Here is a 23,937-nt window from a genome sequence, read left to right as displayed (position 1 = left end):
AGATCGGAACCTACGAGTAGGCGATCATACAAAGGTGCTAAGGGTCAAAATCAGGGCAATCGAGAGATCGTAACCTACGAGTAGGCAATCATACACAGGTACCAAGGGTCAAAATCAGGGCAAAGGTGAGATCGGAACCAAAGATCAGCAGACTATACACAGGTACCAAGGGTCAAAAGCAAGGCAAAGGTGAGATCGGAACCTACAATTAGCCTATCATATACAGGTACTAGGGGTCAAAATCAGGGCAAACGTGAGATCGGAACCTACGAGTAGGCGATCATACACAGGTATTAAGGGTCAAAATTAGGGCAAACATGAGATCGGAACCTACGAGTAGGCGATCATACACAGGTACCAAGGGTAAAAATCAGGGCAAACGTGAGATCGGAACCTACGATTAGTCCATCATACACAGGTGCTAGGGGTCAAAATCAGGGCAAACGTGAGATTGGAACCTACGATCAGCAGACTATACACAGGTACCAATACATTAAGAGGTACATCAACCTACCCCCTGTACTTGTGAAGCATCTGTGGCTAGTCTGGTAGTCAAGGCTCCCAAGTTATTCTTGTGATCATCAAACCAGGAGATTTCCTACAAGGCATCAATGTACAACAGTTTTATCTGGTACTTAAACAGAGAGTAAACGAATACTGGCAGTCCTAGTAAATTGCGCTCAAACTTCACTTTGTCTTGTACTGTAACAGAACTAGAATTCGATGACTTTCCATTTTACACCAAGACTTTACTTCACCAAACACAATAGTAGGGATGTGACGTTAGATAAGTTTCATGAATCAATACGTATCATGATACCCATGTCACGATTTGATACGTATCATGATACCTATTTTTGAAGCATTATTGTGTAAATTTAGTTACAGTTTGAACATTAATATTTCATATTTTATAAATATCTATACAGTTTTGAATGTATCTATAATTGTACATCATCTTAGAAAAAGTATCAATGCATCGATGTATTGTGGCATAGCTACACAATAGTATCATATTGTGGTACATAAAATTATTTCACAAACGACAACTCTGTTTGAAATAGTGGTGTAACACTTCATCGATGGTATCGATGTTTGCATCGTCAACTACACGATACAAGTGCATCGATATATATCACATTTAGGCAATATATCAGGATATTTATATCGTGAGGGTTCATGGTACATTGATGTATCACCACAATAGACAATATATCCCGATACTTCTTAGGTAATTTACTAAGAAAACTAAAAAAACAGTTACAAAGCCTAACAGATCAAATGTAAGCGACTGAGTGCATTATGGTGAACTGTACAATTCTTGTCTTTTAGTAATTGAAATACGTTTTCGTTGTTTGACAAATAACACCATTTATTAATAACTATGAACGATGTCTTAGCTTTGTTCAAAAGGAGACCAAAGATAAGATAAATTTAGAAAGCAGACTTAAGAGTTGTTTTCAGTGATTTTGAATTCTGATATAAATTACATTGAATTTTTTGTGCAAGCATTGGTGTAGAACACAACTTTTCAAGGGAAACTTCAGTTTCAAATTCATTTATATTAGATAAAGGTATACTGAATATGTTCGCAGGGATTTACGGGGCGCGAATTCCTGCGTCCTATACACATAAAAATTGACAATGGACGCAACAAAATTTATTAGCACATCCACAGGGATGCAGAATAAGTCCCAAAACTTTTGTAAAAATTCAAATCAAGTAACAATAAGTTGTCACTGAGTTTGCTACTAGCTGGGTTATGGTATTATTTGCAATTTAATTATGTGATGATCATGATACAATACAATAGCAGTAACTGAATTACAACAATATTACAACATAGTATTGATAATTATATTAAAGTGTCTGGGAACCCCATTTTGTAGTCCAGGACGCCTGAAAATTAAGAATATGAGTCCCAGGGAACCTCAATTACAGGACTCAGGTAAATCTCTTTGTTCGACTGTACTTTCATGAGCATAAAATGCTGAAATTTTATTAGACCAACAGCTATTTCAGTGTATGTGAATGTAACACAAGTTCTGCTGTATAACAAATAAAGTTTCAGTCATTTTATCTACCATATCTGTTCTGTTTTTAGCAATTGTAAAGTATCGGGATATGTATCGTCGTGATGATAATCATCTCAGGCCCCTTGCCAATACTTTCATGATATATTGTCTCGCCTCATTAAACTGGTATCAGGATATATTGTCTCGCCTCATTAAACTGGTATCAGGATATATTGTCTCGCCTCATTAAACTGGTATCAGGATATATTGTCTCGCCTCATTAAACTGGTATCAGGATATATCGTCTCGCCACTTAGCCACGATACACAGCTCTAGTATGAAAGTTACAAATAAAACTATAATTCCAAATTTGTTTGCTCAAAAGCAGACTATTACTACATTCAGTACCAATTTAGCAACATAGGGTAGGCTCACAAATAACTCACAAAACCTTATACTGTGTTCACTTAAGCTATAAAATTTAATGAATTTATCCATTCATGGCAATGATGGATATACTTTTATTAATATGTTCAATGATGTAATGAAAAGTTGGAAATAGACTGATGAGTGATTGCCTTCATGAGTTGGTCCATACTCACCTGTCTCAGCATGGATTTGAAGACATTCCTCCGAACTCTCACCGTCATGTTCTCACCGGAAATGCCAAAGAAAGCGGACTGAAAACAAGAAGACATGGTCATCAGTATCCCCCTCCACAGTGTTCTGTTCCTATTTGGTTCCTGTATTTCAACTTCACCACAACATTCATTTCCTGAAAACAAATACCACATTTGGTTTCCCTATCTATAACGGTTTCCGAGAAAATCTGTCCCATTGGGGTTATCATGTACTAAGTCAAGAAATGCGTGACAAGGGCCACAACTCTGTAACAAGCTGTAACACAGTTTCTGTTTTCTAACTCCATCAAGGCATTCATGTCCTGAAAACACATACCAAGTTTGGTTTCCCTGTCTATAACGGTTTCCGAGAAAATCTGGTTTCCCTATCTATGACAGTTTTTGAGAAAGTCTGTCCCCATCATCTCAGATGATGGACAGTGAGTGAGTGAGTGAATTTAGTTTTACGCCGCACTCAGCAATATGCCAGCTATACGGCGGCGGTCTGTAAATAATCAAGTTTGGACCAGACAATCCGGTGATCAACAGCATGAGCATCGATCTACGCAATTGGGAACCCATGACATGTGTCAACCAAGTCAGCGAGTCTGACCCCCTGATCCCGTAAGTCGCCTCTTACGACAAGCATGGGTTACTGAAGATCAATTCTAACCCGGACCTTCACGTGTCAGAGACAATGGACGAACGGAGCTCAAATCAATATCCCTCTCCCACTTCAAGGCAGGGGGTGATAATGCAAATAGATTCCCAATGGTACTTCTTTAATTACCTAGACACTGATTATGTTGTCATCAATGGAAACCCTTAAATATCTGATTTTTAACCTAAGATTAATGTACTGTTTCTATATTAGGTATAGCAACATTCTGAAATTCTTTTTGGGTATTTCTTACATTTAAGTTGGTTCAAACACTCCGGGTTCTATGGACATGTGAAAGCATGAGCTTGTGTCTTCCAAAACAAAGAAGGAACATATGATTATAGTGAGTGAGTGAGTTGGGTTTAACGCCGCTTTTAGCAATATTCCAGCAATATCACGGCGGGGGACACCACAAATGGACTTCACACATTGTGCCCATGTGGGGATTCGAACCCGGGTCGTCAGCGTGACGAGCCGACGCTTTAACCATTAGGCTACCCCACCGCCCCACATATGATTATAACTTAAGGAGTAAGTGAGTATGGTTTCATGCGGCTTGTACTAGTTTCAGCAATATTTCAGCAATATCATTGCAGTGGACACCAGAAATGGGCTTCACATATTGTACCCAAGTGGGGAATCAAACCGAGGTCTTCAGCATGACAAGCTATTGCTTTAACCACTAAGCTACCCTGTAACTTGAAATAAAGCATTAGCTTGTCTCCAGACCCAAGAGTTTGTCTATAATGATTTGACAGATCTAAATTGCAACAGTTCCAGAAAATAATCATTGTTCTGGGCACCTTTTGGACTTGTTTAGTAGACAGATATTTGTAAAACCCATTTTTGATCAGATAAATATCAGTCTAAAGTAGTTTAAAAACACCAACACTCTCACACCCTGGCTTTTGAAATGTCAGTGTTTGAATTTGAGTGAGTGAGTGAGTGAGTGAGTGAGTGAGTGAGTGAGTGAGTGAGTGAGTGAGTGAGTGAGTGAGTGAGTGAGTGAGTGAGTGAGTGAGTGAGTGAGTGAGTGAGTGAGTGAGTGAGTGAGTGAGTGAGTGAGTGAGTGAGTGAGTGAGTGAGTGAGTGGGTGGGTGGGTTTACCTGTGCGAAGTTTGTAATCAAGCTCAGGACTCCAAGCCCCAGGAGGATGAGGGCATACATTCTCACATCCCTGTCTTGCTCCTCTATAGATTTCTGGTACACCTGCAAAAGTAAAACAGCATCCTTGTTGAATCCGCTTCCATGGTTGGTTGTTGTTTAATGCCGCACTCAGCATTACGGTGGTTTGTAAATAATCAAGCCTAGACTAGACAATCCAGTGATTTACATCTTGAGCATTGATCAACTGGGATATGATGACATGTATCAACCAAGTCAGACCACCCGATCTTGTTATTCGCCTCTTATGACAAGCATGGGTTGCTGAAGATCAATTCTTCACGGGTTCGACGTACATGGGATGTTGTGTCCAGTCTCCATTGTGTCCAGGGGCACTTGATAAGTGAGAGACAGTAACGAAACAGTCTGAACACTGATTACTGATGTTTAAAACCTATCCAGTGATTTGACCTAAATATGGGAGTTCCATCTTTTCACGATCCTTTCTGATCAACCGGTCACAGATGAAGTTTGCATACCTGATTCATTGTTTAAGTTGCAGTAGCATCTGTCATGGCCTTTCACTTCTATAGTTCGAGGAATAGTTTCGGTCACCACACTCAACGTATTCCAGCTATACGACGTCATGTAAACATTTGGGTTTGGGCTAGACAATCCCGTGATTGACATCATGAGCATCGATCTACTTAATTGCGATACCATGACATGTAAAATGTAATTTTGGAGTAAAATTGATATTTTATACTTATCCTGACTCATGCTCTTTTGCTTGTCTTCTTCTTCTTGCAACATAGTGGAACACTTGTATCTCCCTAATTGAAGCTCCCTTCAATTTAAAATCACTAATTAGTATTCACCACGAAGTTACCTCCTTTCCACAAGCTGAACGAGGGCTTCACCTCTACCCATGTGCCTCACTCTCTCCTCATATACTGAGCCCAACATTTGAATTTACAGGGAAATCCAAAGTGTTATTTGGGAGGATGGGAGGGCTGACCTCATGAGTCAGGATAAGTATAAAATATCAATTTTACTCCAAAATTACATATTTTTCCTTATCCTGACTCATGCTCTTTTGTTTGTAGCATCCTACGGAACGGAGGTGGGAATATCTAATACTTTGGATTTTAATAATTAGTGATTTGAACTGTGATGATTGTAATAACCCTATGGGAACTTCATAAAGGCACTGAACTGATGAATTCCTGCTGCTAACTTATCAGCTGCCATATAAAAGGTTATTACCATGTACTTATTATGATAAAGTATATATAACATTAATACAATGCTTAAGACTAATAGACTTAAGCTTGTTAATATGCTAGTATAAACTCCTTAGAGTTTGTTAGCTAAAATACTTTAAGATATAACATAGTACTAAGCTTAAGATATGATTAAACTTAAGCTAATTATATAATAGCAAACTCTTTAGAGTTTGTTAGTTAATATACTTATATGATATAGATATAATGCTGAGCTTAAGATATGAATAAGCTTTAGCTACATATATAATAGCAAAACTCTGTAGAGTTTGTTAGCTAATATATTTTTATAATATGAGTATAGTACTGTGCTTAAGCTATAATTAACTTAAGCTACATATATAATAGCCAAACTCTGTAGAGTTTGTTAGCTAATATATTTTTATAATATTAGTATAGTACTGAGCTTAAGATATAATTAACTTAAGCTACATATATATAGCAAAACTCTGTAGGGTTTTGTTAGCTAATATATTTTTACAATATGAGTATAGTAGTGTGCTTAAGATATAATTAACTTAAGCTACATATATAATAGCAAAACTCCGTGAGAGTTTGTTAGCTAATATATTTTACAATATGAGTATAGTAGTGTGCTTAAGATATAATGAACTTAAGCTACATATATAATAGCAAAACTCCGTGAGAGTTTGTTAGCTAATATATTTTACAATATGAGTATAGTATTGTGCTTAAGATATTATTAACTTAAGCTACATATATAATAGCCAAAAACTCTGTAGAGTTTATTAGCTAATATGTTTATAGTGTAACCATAGTACTAAGCTTAAGATAAGATTAGACTTAAGCTAAATGTATATAGCAAAATAAACTCCTTAGAGTTTATTAACTAATATACTTTTATGTTAAAAACATAGTACTGAGCTTAAGTTATGATGAAACTTAAGCTATATATATATAATAACAAAAACTCCGCCGAAGTTTTGTTAGCTAATACCTTTATAATGTAAACATACTGCTTAAGATATGATGAAAACTTAAGCTAATTGTATAATAGCTTAAAACAACCCTTTAGAGTTTGTTAGCTATGATATAAACCTAGTATTGAGCTTATGAAGGAAAACTTAAGCTACATATATAATAGCAAGAACTCCGTGAGAGTTTGTTAGCTAATACATGTTATAATGTAACCATAAAGCTTAAAATATGATGAAACTTAAGCTTAAATATATAATAGCAAAACCCTCTTTAGAGTTTTGATAGCTAATATACCTATATGATATAAACATAGTACTGCTTTAAGATATGAATAAGCTTAAGTTACATATATAATAGCTAAAACTCTGTAGAGTTTGTTAGCTAATACATGTTATAATATAACCATATTGCTTAGAAATATGATGATACTTAAGCCAAATAGCAAAAACTCTTTAGAGTTTGTTAGCTAATCTACTTATATGATATAAACATAGTACTAAGCTTAAGATATGAATAAGCTTAAGCTACCTATATAATAGCAAAACTCCTTAGAGTTTGTTAGCCAATATATTTTAATAATATGAGTATAGTACTATGCTTAAGGTATAATTAGCTTAAGTTACCTATATAATAGTAAAACTCCAGAGAGTTTGTTAGCTTAATTAACTTAAGCTATGTATAAATAGCCAAAAACTCTGTAGAGTTTGTTAGCTAATGCATTTATCATGTAACCATAGTATTACTCTTAAGATATGAATAACTTAAGGTAAATATATATAATAACAAACTCTGTAGAGTTGTTAACTTATATATTGTATGATGTAATAATCATAGTACTGTGATGATAAAAGGAACTTAAGTAAATTATATATAGCATGAAGCTATTTAGTATTGTTATAAGATAAGTAAAAATCTGTTAGATTGACTTATCTTCTCCGAGGAACTGTCAGCTGTTGTGCGAGGACCATGGGATCGAATTGGTGTATACCTGAGACGCCCTCGGTGGTGATATCTCTCAGATAATGGTTTGCAACCACCATATCGGATTTCCAGAAATAAACCCTCCATTATTTCAATCACATTTGTGTAGAACAATTGTAGAAGTTAGCTTATATAATATCATGAGTATTAAGCTCATGGAGGGTCGGAATAGGTCCATCCGCATATATGCACGAGTATGACAGTTCTGATCCAAATGGAGATATAGTACATGAGACTTCACTCTGCGAAGTTGATGATAGAGGAAATAATCTGTTGCATTTTTCCTCCTGTTTGGTTTGGTGGAGATAAATTTACAGTGCTCTTGCTGGCCATCTTGATAGAATCATCGTATCATGGGGTCCAAGTATGTCATCCAGGCGTTGTTCATAAACCTCACTTGTGAGGTGTTGGAGCACTATATTCATATCCCCAGGTTGGGCGGAAATTTCCGCTTTATTCTCCAAACAGAAGTTTAGTAGGTTTACTAACCATCTAGTTGTGTTAGTCGCTTGATGAAATTCAGCTGTAGTCTGAAACGCTGTGGATTTAGATCCACTTGTATCTTCGCCTAGGTAATTCGCCAAGCTAAGTCCTTTGACGATGTAGGTGCACAACCAGGTGTGTCTGTCCTCGCTGAACTTTATGTAAAAAATCGCTTCTGACTGCCGATCCCTCGCCTTAACTTGACAGGGAGGTCTCTAACTTGAAGAAAGGCAGTCTAATCATGAATGTTCAGGTTAACTGGACTGTAATGAGGCTTGCTCGCTCACTGATATATAGTTGTCACTTGTGACGTAAGTCTTGAACTGTGAATAGAGATCGACCTCTGTGTAGGTCGCTGTCCCTCGCGTCCAATCAGAACAAGGCATTTTGATTCTGTATAATACCCGCTGTGATGTCACCGTGTAGCGGAAAAACCCACCTTGAATAAATTCTTGTCGCCGCTGATATTAGCATAAACGCCGGTCTTCACCGTAGCTTCCCGGTTATCCGAAAGTGACCACGGTTTCGAGGGTTAATGGTAACCGCTGAAAACCTCCGCCGAAATATCTCGCCTGTAATTTTATGCTGGGTAGGTTATTTTCCTGGTTGTCGGGAAAGTAATTTCAGTTTTGAATATAATTCACTTCCTTATATATAAGGGTATAAACAACTTGCAAGTTGTGAGCTTGTAGACTGTATACATGAATGTATCGCCATAATTGTAGAATTAACGCTGAACTTGTTGTACATATTTCTTCTCAGAAACTTTGACGATTAAGAGTTATACTCGCTGTAACAAGGCTGCTGTTCAATTTCGATATTGAATTGTTCGCAGATATGCGTAATGGTCACGCATGTAGATAATCGTGATCGCCGTCCGGGATTGTATATTAGCAATTTATAATGAATAGTTGATTTCTGTGAAGATCTATGAAATGTCGCTGACTAATAATACAGCCACGCTCTGTGTTGTAAATAGCCTGAGCAATTATCTTCGCAGAGGCTTATAGATCGCATCTGGCATACAGTTGATAATCAACTTATGCGACGCCTTGAACGGACTGACGAAAGTAGCTATATATGACGAAAGTGGCTAGTATATGGAAACCTTGGAGGAGACTTCCTCGGTGAACGCCGAGACTTCGCTGCTAAGTTCTCGGCATCCCTTCTAGATCTTCTGGGTGAAGTAGACTTGAGTTACTTAGCCTTCGCGACCATCGCTAAGGTGTCGAAGTCAAAGCCCGATTAGTATATATATATATATATAAATATATATATGAGCTTTTGCTTCGCGGAACAGCCTCTGTGTTTAACAGGATGTGGATCGGCTGCTTTGCCTAAGTAGGGCCGCATGGATCATCTTATCATATTCAGTAAGTCGTGGTTACTTAAGTCTGGTGATAAGTGTCTAATTGATCGCTCTAGATCTATTTAGGCCAGCTTAACATACGCCTCGCCATGGATTCAACAGAACCAATATACGATTGTAGTTCTTATACTTGATATCGATGATCAACTTGTCTATGGGTTGATCTTCTCGAGACTTGTGAGGGGAACGCTGATAGTTTCGCTAAGCTCTTGTATAGTCCCTCGATGTCCTTCTAGATGATGATGATCTGATTCAGGTGTCTCACGATGCCTTCGCTGCTTCCTCTGCGTCCGTCCGGGGAACGACGATATGACCTTCGGCTGGCTTCCGCGATGTCTGATGGTCCGAGTCCACATCTAGGGATGAAACCGCATAAGGTGATGATTTATCCTGCCTTCGCTAAGTCCTTCGCCGGCTGTACATCTAGGTTCTTTCCGCCGCCGGCTGCTGTACATCTAGGTCCTTTCCGCCGCTGCCTTCGCCTTCGCTGGCTGTACATCTAGGTCCTTCGCCAAGGTGGTCCGTGACTTCCTTCGCCGAAGTGACATCGCCCTGGCTGCTACGCTGACGGGGTGCCTCTGGGTGTTGTTCACGCTGGAGCCTTCGCTGGTTTCGACCCTGCTACCGCAGATATTGGTCCTCCATGATGTTCATAATTTGTCGATCATGTCTTCTGGGATGGTCTGCGACGCAGGTCGCCGGTGCTTTATCTGGCGTGTGTTAATGGAGGGGTCCACCGAAAATCGTCCGACATCAGTGTAGAGGCATCAGGCTGCATGGTGATCTCTGCTGATGTCGCTGTAGCTGTCACCGGTCGCTTCTTGTGGCGTGACGCCGGGATGATGATCAGCTGATCATCGAGAGGTCCAGGTCATCGGCTGGAACAATCTCGCTGAGAAAGTCCTAGTAGACTTCGCTGATTTTCCTCAGAGGTCGACGCTGCCCTGGGTGTGCGACGCCTGCGCTGGAGTGTTGGTAATGATGGGACCCTCAGGACGACATCATCGATATCTGCGCTTGGTACATCAGGCTGCATGCTGATCTGTGCCGACATCGGTCAATCTTTGATGTACATCCGTATGATGACCGGCTGATCATCATACAGGCCCAAAACTCGATGGGAACGGTCTCGGTTGTTGAGATGTAGTAGAAAACCCTCTAGTCTTCTGCTGCGACGATGGGATGTCTGGGGAAGCAGGATGCTTTGAGATGGCGGACTACGCCCCACACCTCTCCACCACTCTAGCGAACACCACACGGGAGGGGAGTCGGCCAACAGCAGTAGACTGGCGAGGGTTCCGTGTATCAGTCATACTAGACTCTGCATACGCCACCTATCTGCTGTGCGCACAAACGCAGTAAATATTAATAAAAAGGTAGAATTGATAAATTAGTACCGCGAACTGCAATGTGAATATAATAAACATGGCTACCGCATATCATATTAAAGGCGGATCAGCAGCAGCATAAAAACGTAATCTGCAATAGTACAGAATTTTCATCAACGTAATCCACTGAAACAAACACGGCCCCGTGAATAAACTGTAGAAAAACGACTAAATATCAATATATAATCGCTGAAGGATACTAGCTAAACCTCTATAGATGTCTATACGAGGTAACTAACTAAATATAATTCAAAGGATATAGTGTGTCGGAGACACAGGCGCTCTCACGCCCAGCTCACTGGGCTAAGAAGGAGAGAGTGAGGCACATGGGTAGAGGGTCGCTCTCGCTCCCTCCACTTGTGGAAAGGAGGTAACTCGTGGTGAATACTAATTAGTGATTTTAAATTGAAGGAGCTTCAATTAGGAGAGATACAAGTGTTCCACTATGTTCGCAAGAAGAAGAAGACAAGCAAAAAGAGCATGAGTCAGGATAAGGAAAATCATCACTCCAAAGACCTGGGTTCAATTCCCACATGGGTACAATGTATGAAGCCGATTCTGGTGTCCCAAGCCTAAAATCCAAACTCACTCATTCACTCATGGGAGGGAACTGGTATCAAACACGTACTTGTGAGATTGAATTCCAGGTCCATGATTGGCTACTCCATGGTGACGACCTGAGGTCAGATAAGGCAGACACTTTCCTGACTTCTCTACCGATAAGATTGTCATCCTTTGACCAGGTTGACCAAAAGTTTACGGTTTTAGAAAGAGAATAAATATTCCAAGTAAGCAGGATGCCGTATGATGTCCTAAATGACCATGGTGTTATGTATTAATGCACCACTGTGATCACGAAAATTGAGAAAATATATGTCCATTTGATGCAAAAATGGTGTGATTTTAGGATGTGCCAGGAAAAGATTACTTCTCATGCCTGTTAGCATTCTCTTCCCACAGAGGTTACTCCTGTCATATCTTCCTACATAACCTCTGTTCTAATACGACCCTTTCTTGGTGTCAGCGTTCAAGGCTCGTGATTGGAGACAAGCCGATTTAGTTGTGCAATCAGCGACGTTGTTTCAAAAGTGATCATTCGCAAGGCCTCGGTAATTTCCGTATGCTTCGGGAAAACTAGAACCTCTTCCCGAGCGCGATGCGCAAACGTTTCTTCTAGACAGAACTCAGTCATGTAATGGCGTATCAATGGCGTCTCCATCGCCCTCGTTGACAACGGACAAGCTAGCCATTAAACGTCTTGTGTGTAACATCAACACAATTCCCCGGTAGATGGGGGATATTTGTGGCCCCGCATTTGCTTGTGTTAGTCAAATTGAATCTAAGTCGATGTAACACGTGTTCTGATTGGATAGAAAGAAGGGAGATAATTCGTGTTGCGATCTTTTGCCGCTAGGGGATTTTACGAGGACCGGGAAATATGGCCGTATTAGAACAGAGGTTATGTAGGAAGATATGACAGGAGTAACCTCTGTGGGAAGAGAATGGCCTGTTAGATACCATTTTTTTTCACTCATTAGATACATTTCTAAAAAACTCGTAAAATAAATGGTATCTAACACTCATGCAGTAACCGTCATCTTCAACCCAAAAATGTGGATTCAAGGGAAAAAGAGATCCCCATCAATCTCTGCTTGTTGTTATGGCCAGCTAATATCACATGGTCTATACTTCGGGTGTGGTTGATTGTGGGGCATCTGTCACAATAATATGAGTAAGTGAGTGAGTGAGTTCAGTTTTACGCTGCTTTTAGCAATATTCCAACAATATCACGGTGGGGGACACCAGAAATGGACTTCACACATTGTTCCAATGTGAGGAATTGAACCCGGGTTCTCGGCGAGACGAGCGAATGCTTTAACCACTAGACTACCCCACCATCCCCTACAGTAACATGAAACAATTTGTAAAATAAAATTTCTTTTCGAGAAGCATATGTTCATTTGGCTCTACCAAAAATGGTTTACCGAAAATCATAAAATTGTGTAACAAAGTTTTGCCTGACTGAATCTCACAACTCATCGCGTTACCTGTGAAGATTCTTACCTGGTGTTGCAGCCTCTTCAGAAAGCATGACAAACACAAATGTGGGACATAAATTGAACATAATTACAAAAACCTTAAAACCTAAATTATCAACATGATATAGCATCGTCAGATTGTATATTTTTGGATGTCAGTGTTTACTTACTCGTCAACATGATGCTTCGTCACAGGCATTATAAACACTCAGATGAAGGCTTGTTAAACTAAATTGTTTTGAAGTAACGGAGACACTATACAGTTATTCATGCGATTAGAAAACAAGAAATGTTTCAGAAGCATAAAAAAAAACAAATATTTTTTAACAAATACAATTAGGAATCTGGGTGCAGGAAAATAAAAATTATTTCAAGAAAACATTCAAACTTCAATCAGAGTCAATATAAATATTTATTTAGCATGTTGATACTAATAATGCTGCAGACTCTTTTCCAAACTAGTTGGGGGAGCAAAATAACAAGATATATTACTCTTTGCAGAAATTGGTCTCATTTTTTAAGTGAATATTTTTAATTTGTGATAGGGAACAAGGTTTATATATTAGAGCTCACTAATATATTAAGCTAACCAGTGTGGCCACTGATTTTGTTTTCACAAGAAAGATCAGAAAGCATCCAAGGACTTATAGGGAGGCGTTTATTTCAGATTAATAGTCTTACTTTTGTACACCGACAATACATATAGACAAAGACAAAACGGACAATACATACCATCTTCTGGTTTCTTTGCCTTGGTCTGAAAGTAAGAGAGAAATTATCAGTTTTAATCCTCAAAACAGTCAATTTCAAGGAGCTTTGTTACAAGCCTTCCCCAATGAATATTAAAATGTTAAAATGATACTGATGAAGTTAACAGAAGAAAGTTATATCAATATTAAAGTAAAGCAGAGAATTATCAATTTACGAGCAGGTTAAACTGAAAGAACGATATGAAAGGCGAAAAATGATGGTGGTCAATGTATTAATTTATTGTACTTGAAATTAATAGGATGAATTTATTTGACAATCTCCAGCATCTGCTGTTATATGGGGTTGTTATGGGGCTGATTTGAGTGAATCATGCCTATGAGAAAATGTGAAGAGGTTACAGAGGATGAAATTGTAATACTTGAAGCAACTGTTCCCATAACACTACATTCAACAGAAGCAGTAAGCAAGTTTTAAAACAGGAAGGTCAAATCCAGGGAACATGAACAATGGAACTGATCCCAAAACAAACATTTCACATTTCTTTAAATTATTCAACTGCTATATTAGAGTTTAATCAATTAAAATATTCATAATGCACACTGAATAAGTCAAATTTCAATGACTTGCACAAGATTGAATTCAATTACAAAATAACGGGTGTTTTAAGCAATACAGAAAATTTTGGAACCCAAAAAAGTCAAAACCTTAAAGTCACGGTAACGCAATTCTGGATTTTTTATAAAATTGTGAAATGCTCCAAACAGGAGCAGTATTCATGGGTAAAAATACATGGACAGTGTGAAATATTTGTTTTTTGAAAAACAGAAAGTCAGTTGAATCTCATCGCCAAAGTATTCCCTGGGTTAAAGAACCAGCCATGACAGCCTGGTTTACCTGGCAAGATACATGCAACATTTTATATACAGCAGAACAATGTTGTGTCCTACTGACTGTATAGTACCGCCATCTTGTCTGAAGTCTCATGTGTCAAATCCGATGGGTCAAATTTTCAGTCATCTCAAACTTACACTGCATTGTGACCAAACACTTAATTCATTAACCAGAACTTGGATCCTGATGAAATTTTCAGAACATTTCAGTTTTAACAGCTGCAGGACTGAACAGATCTTTACTAGACAAGAGCATTCAGACTTGAGTGAGTGAGTGAGTTTAGTTTTACGCCGCTTTTAGAAATATTCCAGCAATATCACCCCGGGGGACACCAGAAATGGGCTTCACGCATTGTACCCATGTGGGGAATCAAACCCGGGTCTTCAGCGTGACGAGCGAACACCTTAACCACTAGGCTACCCCACTGCTCCTTACAAGACTAGAGCCTTCAGACTTGAGGCAAAGTAACTAAATTATACTGTTTGACACAAATGTACAAGGTTGCATCATTTAGTATCTTGAATCAAAAATAAGATGCATTAAATGTTTAACGATTCCATTCAGTAATTTGTGGTAGAAAGATCAATGTTTTTGTGTTGTAAATGAGTCAAAGACCAACAGCAGTTAAAATATTTCTCCCAGGTTCTTTGGGTGTGACACAACAATGTTCATCTGTAGCATTTACATGGGATTTCTTGATAACAGCTACACCCAATTTTTATGTTTGATAAACGTGTGTGGAAAATGATTTGACATTGGTCGGTCCCCGAAGAATTTGATGATTGAAAACTGATCATTTCATTATGAGTGAGTTTATTTTTACTCCGTTTTTAGCAATATTTCAGCAATATCACGGCAGGGGACACCACAAATGGGTTCACATATTGTACCCATGTGAAGGATCAAACCCGGATCTTCGGCGTGACGAGCGAACGCTTCAACCACTAGGCTACCCCACTGCCCCATTTCATTATGCACAAATAATCTTTATGAATAAATTAGAAAATAAGGACATATAAGCAAGGAAAAGGTTGAATAACACAACAAATCTAGATACTGTAATCATGCAGGCAGAACATTGTTAAACAGTAGCAAAAGCTGAATACAGAATTGACCTTAGCTAAAAGTGGAATTATAGAACAGTTGAAAAAGGAAACATGCCGAAGTGATGCATATGAATACAACAACCATGATAATAGAGAACATCTTGGACAACGTCACGGTTGATGTACCTGTGTACTAATTCCCCATTCTATTTGAATACAAACCCTGCACCAATCAACAATATGAATTCATTCAGGAAGTGATGTCACCTATTCAAACTCACATATAACCAAATAAACACCGATTTGTTTCACTCATAACTCTGATATCAACAGCCAATAAAAAGGCTTCTGTTATTTGACATGAATCTGCTTTCAAAATTCTAGCGTTCTCCAAACAAATGCTCAAAATGATTTATAGAACCAGAAGTCTGTGACAATTTATCTTTCAGCCGGAAAGATGTTTTCCTAAAGACTAAGACACAGGTGGGACATCAAATTCGAATTTCACCTCTAGTTCGTCTTTTATGCACTATGACATGATTTTTTTTTTTTGTTCTTCTGAAAAATTCATTAGAAATGATATTTTGTATCGATTAATTGATGATGATAACCAAAGAGCGTTGTCACAGATTATCTAACACAAAACTAACAAAACATTTTGGGGAGATTGACTATTTTGGGGGATTATTTTCATAAATTGCACATATATTTTTACATAAATTGTACACTAAGTGTTCACTACCCAAAAATATCGGTTATCTCCCAATTGACAGACACCCATTTGACAGACACCCAATTGACAGACACTGATCTAGAAGGTTAATTAGGGTAACACCTACGGGTATAATGGAACAGTCCACTGTCTAGTGAGTAGAGCAGGGTGAGTCTGAAACAGGCTCGTTACTGAGAAGTTTGATTGTAAATAGAACTTTGTTGTGATTAAATGATAAATGATTTCTCTTCTCAAAATTGATTTTACTATCAATTACTATCGAATATAAAAACAGGTTTGTCACTGAGAGGTTTGATTGTGTTTATTGATAGAAAAGACCCCCTTCCAATAGTAGTACATGTACAACAGAAGTTAACTGAGAAAACGTTTTGTTGGAGAGATATAGATATGTACATATTTGAAAACATTCTGATTTGCAGTAAATGAGACACCTGCATTGCCATGTAAGATACAATTAATACCAATCAGTGTTCTAATTTTAACAATACATTCTAAAGATTGTAACAGTTTATGTCTTTGAGTAGTATACAATGGACATTCAAGTAAGTAATTGAAAAATATTCTCACATCCATGGCCACATTAACATGATGCGTCATATTTTAAATATCAATTCTAAATAAATCGTAATTAAGTGCACTCGTCTCATATATATATATATATATATATATATATATATATATATATATTATTGTGTGCAAAACATATAACTTCTTTAGTCAATATGAATAATATTTAGGTTCACATTTGTCTTTATTTCATTTATATGATAGAACAGTGTCGCAATTTCTAATAGCTAAGCTTATGTTTTCAATATGATGATGCCGATTCCCGTTAGACTAGAAGGTTAAACCGAAATGTTTATAAAAATAAACTGTTTTTATATTGCAGCAATACAAATCTTTTCGTCCATCTTTCAAATTAAATAATATAGCTTCAGTTTGTTCCTGTGTTTTTTATTTGGAATATTCCATTATAATATGTAGGTATCAGGTAGTAGATAATCTGTTCACTGAACCGTAAATGTTGTTGTTTTAAGGTGTCTGCGAACTGGCTGTCTGCGTAATGGGAGGACACCAAAATATCCCAAAATATTCACGATCCTTTAAGTTTTTAGCACAGTATAATCTGACACAACTTCTTCCTGAGAATAGGGTTTACCTCAAAACTAATCATTGATAAAATCACAAATAAGAGGATGTGTTTTAAAAATCTAAACAATTTTATGATGTGATGAAACCAAAATGGGGAACTTATAAATGCAGAGATGCCAACCCCAAAGTGTTGGAAATAGTAGTTTCAAGGATAAAAATTAGTAGTTTGACCATAAAATGAGTAGTCAACTAAATACTTAAAATCATTAAAGAGAATATGACACTAATCAAGAGTAAAACTTTAATTTCACACACCTCCAAACAGCAGATTTCCAAATTCAGCAATACATTTCTTCTTGTCTCTTTTTGATGAAAATGTATTTAATCGACGAAATATGTTTTTCTATATCCAAATTTTAATCAATTTTCTTCCAATTTCGAGAATTTATAGTGCAATCATTATGTAGTTTGAGGCTAAAATTTGTAGCTTACTTATGATAAAATTATAGCGGTTGGCATCTCTGTAAATGGCAATGATGTAATAGAGGTAAGGTATTCAAAGGAATTATTGTCTAACATGCAGGGTCTTTACTTTTCATACTAATATAATATATACAGATTATCAAACATAATAGGACCAAACCCCTTATTGTGTTCTACAGCCATTATTCACAGGTAACCAATTTAACAACACATGTACTTAAGGACACAGAATGCTTACACTTTCTTTGGTCTGAAAACAAAGACAGTTGAACATTAGCAGTTGGGTAGAGTGGCCTACTGTGTTAAAGAACATTGTAATAGTGAAAGCGTGAGTGAGTTTGGTTTTTGCCGCCTTTAACAATATTCCAGCAGTATCAAAGCAGGGACACCAGAAATGGTGTCCTCGGCATGACGAGCAAATGCTTTACCCACTAGGCCACCCCATGGCCATTTTAATGTGAGGTTTACGTATATCTGCACATCTTACAAAATGTGTGAATTAGGTTTCATGCTGCTTGTAGGAATACTCAAGCGATATCACAGCGGGGAACGAAATGGACTTCACGCACTGTATACTTCAAACCCGGTCCTCGACGAGATGAGCAAACACTCTAACCATTAAGCTACCCCACAGCCGATGAGGATTCAGAGCAGTTGGTATTGCCCACTCTGAACAGTATTTCAGTCCTATCAGTTACATAATTAGCAGTCCCTCCTGGATTCCGCCACAAATCTTTTAACGAATTCCGTGGGAAATTTAAGTAAATTCTGCATCCCATTTGCAAAAATCTGCAAACATATCTGCAGTAAAAACTTGTAAAAAACAAACAAAATTACTGTAAGTTGCTTAAGAAAAGACTACCTTATGAATAAATCATCTTTATTTGTGGATATTTGGAAAATATCGTTATAACAAATGTCTCAGTTGATTTTTGTGCAATCAATCACACTTTTGATCTTTACCCCTACTTTTCACTTCGGTTGATAGTCAATCTTGATTCAACTTTCAAAAGAAGTAAATTTCACGGCAGACAAATGAGAAATTCTGCAGGTATTCTGCATCAAAGTTCGTTTTCTGCGGACAAGACGTTTTTCTGCATCAAAAAGGTAATTTCTGCGAGTTATTCTGCAACTGCGGAATCCAGGAGGGACTGAATTAGCATAGTTTCAGGGACAAAGAGTACCCTTATGTCTTCAAGTCTGAACGTTGATGACTTATTCAGATAGGAATATCAACTCATACAGCCCTTAGGACACATTTGTGAAACATTTGCAAAAGGGGCTAGTGCTAATTTGTATACCTTTTAATCATTGTCATTTGGTTGTGAAACCAAAAATTTGTACTATGTCGACAAACCAAGGATCATAATCAAAGCAAATCTTGCAAGCATCAGAATCCTGCTAGACAAGAGGACAGAACTCTGCCAAGTGAAATCGTGAGACTAAGATGACTGAGCTACCCTAACTCTGGAGCTATTATATTGCAGGATCCTGCTGGACAAGGGGACAGAACTCTGCCAAGTGAAATCATGTAACTAAGATGACTGAGCTACCCTAACTCTGGAGCTATTATACTGCAGGATCCTGCTGGAGAAGGGGACAGAACTCTGCCAAGTGAAATCATGTAACTAAGATGACTGAGCTACCCTAACTCTGGAGCTATTATACTGCAGGATCCTGCTAGACAAGGGGACAGAACTCTGCCAAGTGAAATCATGTAACTAAGATGACTGAGCTACCCCTAACTCTGCAGCTATTATCTGCCAAGTGCAGTAACTAAGATCCTGCTATTATACTGACAACAAGGGGACAGAACTCTGCCAAGTGAAATCTGAGCTACCCTAACTCTGGAGCTATTATACTGCAGGACTAAGATGACTGAGCTACCCCTAACTCTGGAGCTATTATACTGCAGGATCCTGCTGGAGAAGGGGACAGAACTCTGCCAAGTGAAATCCCCTAACTCTGGAGCTATTATATTGCAGAATCCTGCTGGACAAGGGGACAGAACTCTGCCAAGTGAAATCATGTAACTAAGATGACTGAGCTACCCTAACTCTGAGCTATTATACTGCAGGATCCTGCTGGACAAGGGGACAGAACTCTGCCAAGACTAAGATGACTGAGCTACCCTAACTCTGGAGCTATTATACTGCAGGATCCTGCTGGACAAGGGGACAGAACTCTGCCAAGTGAAATCGTGTAACTAAGATGACTGAGCTACCCTAACTCTGGAGCTATTATACTGCAGGATCCTGCTGGACAAGGGGACAGAACTCTGCCAAGTGAAATCGTGTGACTAAGATGACTGAGCTACCCTAACTCTGGAGCTATTATACTGCAGGATTGGGACAGAACTAAGTGAAATATAAGATGACTGAGCTACCCTAACTCTGAACATAGGATCCTGCTGGACAAGGGGACAGAACTCTGCCAAGTGAAATCATGTAACTAAGATGACTGATCTACCCTAACTTTTGAACTATTATACTGCAGAACATATTAACAATGAGTAAATCTCTAATGCTGACCTGGTTAGTAACAAGCTGGTAGTAGATGCCTTGTTTGGCCATCAGTTCGTCGTGAGTGCCCTGCTCGGTAATAACACCTCCATCAAACCCAGCGATAATGTCCGCTGTCCTGACAGTGGAGAGACGGTGAGCGATAACAATGGTTGTTCTTCCTTCTCGCGCCTAAAAACATTCAGAAAACAGATTCAAAACAAACAATGAAAAACTTGTGCTTCCAATAACACTGACCAGCAGGTTGTTTCTTGTTGAACGCCTCACTCAGCAATATTCCAGTCTGTGAATAATCGTGTCTGGACCAGACAATCCAGTGAACCATTGACCAAAAGAACAATAACAAAATAGACAGAATCACAACTAGATTTTACTGTATTATAGGATGTGATTTTTGCCATTACAGTTTAATAAAGAAGTCAATATCCTAATATTGCGTCACATCTGTGAAAATTCTAAGCAATGCCGATCAAACGTTTACATTGTTTGCTAGTTGTTTAGCACTGCGCTCAGTAATATTCGAGCCATATGGCTGCGGTCAATGTCAATGTACCATGCTATCTCCACATAAATCTCAATCGAAATATAAAACCCCTTTGGTAGCTGGTTGGTTGGATTGTTGACCAACACCGCACTCAGCAATATTCCAGCTATATGGCAACGTTCTGTAAATAATCGAGTCTGAACCAGACAATCCAGTGATCAACATCCTGGCCTCGATTTAGTGCTTTGTTACTTGCACTGGTGCAACCCAACATTACAAAATGCAACCTAGTTATGAGTATAACTTGCACAAGGTGCAAGTCAATTTCTGAGAATTAAATAAAAAATAAATCAAACATTATACACACAAATATGTCAGCTCACTTTTCTTCTAAACTTTGAATAGCTATGGCACCAAAACATTGCTATTCATAGACACGTCTCAGCTATGACAGCTCATGTAAACAGGGATCAGCTGTGACCTTTGAACACACTACATTGCAACTGGAATTTGGCTGGTGCAACTAGGTCTTTATCTTAGGTTGCACCTGGTGCAAGTATGTCAACATCTCTTAAATCGAGCCCTGAGCATACATCATGAACATGAACACAACTGGAATAAAATAACATGTGTCAGCTAAGTCAGCAAGTCTGACCACCTCATCCATTTGGTGACCTCTTTCTGTTGTATCAGAAAATGCCAGCCTCATCACTCACATGATCCAGTGCATCCTGCACTATAGATTCACTCTCGGTGTCGAGGGCCGACGTTGCTTCATCCAACAGAAGGATACGGGGATCTCGCACTAGAGCTCGGGCAATAGCAACTCTCTGTTTCTGACCTCCACTCAGCTGGGCTCCGCGATCACCAACCATAGTTTCGTACCTCTGAAAACAAAACAAACAAACGCATTCTAAGAAACAAACACTGGATGGATCAATGTGAACAATGAAGTCCTTTCTGCAACAGAGGAGGCTGACAGCTACAGAGTGAGTGAGTGAGTGAGTTTGGTTTTACGCCGCTTTTAGCAATATTCCAGCAATATCACGGTGGGTGACACCAGAAATGAGCTTCACACATTGTACCCATGTGAGGAATCGAACCCAGGTCTTCAGTGTGATGAGCCAACGCTTTAACCACTAGGCTACCCCACCGCCCCAACAGCTACAGAAGAGGCATCAGCACCAGATTTAAACACAACAAAAGTCAAGTACAGTACAAGCACAACTTATTTTATAAAGTAATCAATGCTAGAGCTGTGCTTTGGTCATACACTGTATTTCCACATATTGAAATAGAGAGCATCAGTGAGCAAGTGAGTGAGTTTGGTTTTACGCCGCTTTTAGCAATATTCCAGCAATATCACGGCAGGGGACACCAGAAATGGGCTTCACACATTGTACCCATGTTGGGAATCGAACCTGGGTCGTCAGCGTGACGAACGAACGCTTTAACCACAAGGCTACCCCACCGTCCCATAGAGCATCAGTACTCCAATACACATTACAGTATTATCGGAGTTAGGGTGATCAACAGCATGAGCATCAATCTACGCAGTTGGGATACGATGACATTTGTCAACCAAGTCAGCAAGCCTGACCACCCAATCCCATTAGAAGACCAATTCTAACCAAGATCTTCACAGGTGACCACAATTTGAAATCCATTTCCTAATATACTGTTAGTGTGTGCATAGAGCTCTGGGGCTCCTTTCACAAAGCAACTTTTACTAAGGTTAACCTGAACTCCCATTCTTTAACATTGCACCAAGGTTACTTTAGTGACTCAAGATCACCTGACTGCTCTGTGAAAGGACCCCCAGGTCAAAATTCAGTTGAAGTTACGCGACGTTGGGCATGGAGAGTCCTTGGATGAGTGACCGTGTTTGGCAGCTTGACTCCTGAGAGTTTCCAGGACTTCAGTCCTGTCCCACATGTTGTCTCACCCTAGGCAAGTGAGTTTGTTCAAAATTGCCTCTGTTCACCCAGCAGAAAATGGGTACCCGGTGGTATAAGTCATATGGCTATTAACCTTCTAGCACCTCACAGGCACCTTGGGTTATTGGGGTAGTAATGTTCATCATGTTGTCCCTGCTGCATGGAGTTCAGCACTATACAAGTGGCCTTATTAATACAATGCAGTCCTAATCAGTACCACCCAAAACACATAAAATCTAACAGTTCAGATGCTGTCATGTCAGCTAACTTGTGTCATATGATGTTGCTCAGAGACTCCAGACATTTTCTGAGGAAATCCATCAAGACTGTGTCACGTTATATATTCGACGCCTGTTTTTGCAAAACCTTGTTGTGCAACAACTTACCTCCGGGAGGCCCATGATAAAGTCGTGAGCGTTGGCATTTTTGGCAGCAGCTTCTACCTCGCTCTGCGAGACGCCCTCGTGGCCATAGCGGATGTTGTCAGCGATGGTTGTGCCGAACAAGATAGGTTCTTGGCTGACGATGCCAATGTGTTCACGTAGCCAACGGATATTGAGATCTTTAATGTCATTGCCATCCAGCATGACCTGAAAGTTCATCCAAGGTTACTCATGAAAAGAAGAAAACAAACTGGATATCTTGATACCAATATTTTTGTACCTTTACAGAAATACAGTTATTCAACCTGGGTCCTGTTTCACAAAGTGACCACAGCACCATGAGTGAGTGAGTGAGTTTCAGTTTTACACCACTTTCAGCAATATTCCAGCAATATCACACGGGGAACACCAGAAATGGGCTTCACATATTGTACCCATGTGGGGAACCAAACCCACATCTTTGGCGTGACGAGCAAACGCTTTAACCACTAGGCTACCCCACTGCCCCTCACAATGCCATGGGTAAGTCTACTGTCTGCTACCGAGAGAGCTATGATCACGTTGTGGAACTGGGGATGTTCTTTTAATCTTCTCTAAAGAATAAATATGATGAAATATTGGTATCACATGATCTTCTATCAAGTCATTCTTCAGTAGGAATATAAAAACCATAAATTATTAAAAAAATAAATCACTCTTATAAAAATGCGAAAATATGACAATATCATACAATAGAATTTATCATCAAGCCAAGATAAGTGACACATTTACAA

General features: G+C 38.8%; 1 protein-coding gene across 1 annotated transcript in view; it reads right to left on the bottom strand.

The window, feature by feature from the left end:
- LOC124264905 (phosphatidylcholine translocator ABCB4-like) overlaps positions 1–23,937 on the bottom strand; it is an 89,146-nt gene that overhangs the window by 14,187 nt on the left and 51,022 nt on the right. The window contains exons 14-23 of the mRNA XM_046699687.1: positions 23,168–23,371; positions 21,561–21,731; positions 20,370–20,531; positions 18,077–18,088; positions 13,615–13,639; positions 12,908–12,922; positions 9,721–9,791; positions 4,404–4,505; positions 2,618–2,695; positions 515–598 (exon numbers count right to left, since the gene is read on the bottom strand). Of these exons, the coding sequence (XP_046555643.1) occupies positions 515–598; positions 2,618–2,695; positions 4,404–4,505; positions 9,721–9,791; positions 12,908–12,922; positions 13,615–13,639; positions 18,077–18,088; positions 20,370–20,531; positions 21,561–21,731; positions 23,168–23,371 (924 nt within the window). The remainder of the gene's footprint in view (positions 1–514; positions 599–2,617; positions 2,696–4,403; positions 4,506–9,720; positions 9,792–12,907; positions 12,923–13,614; positions 13,640–18,076; positions 18,089–20,369; positions 20,532–21,560; positions 21,732–23,167; positions 23,372–23,937) is intronic.

Source organism: Haliotis rubra, unplaced genomic scaffold (assembly GCF_003918875.1).
Source record: "Haliotis rubra isolate DU_JTF1 unplaced genomic scaffold, ASM391887v1 Scf95, whole genome shotgun sequence".
Lineage (NCBI taxonomy): Eukaryota > Metazoa > Mollusca > Gastropoda > Lepetellida > Haliotidae > Haliotis > Haliotis rubra.
Note: the sequence above shows the minus strand (reverse complement) of the source record. Positions and strands in the feature narration are given on the sequence as shown.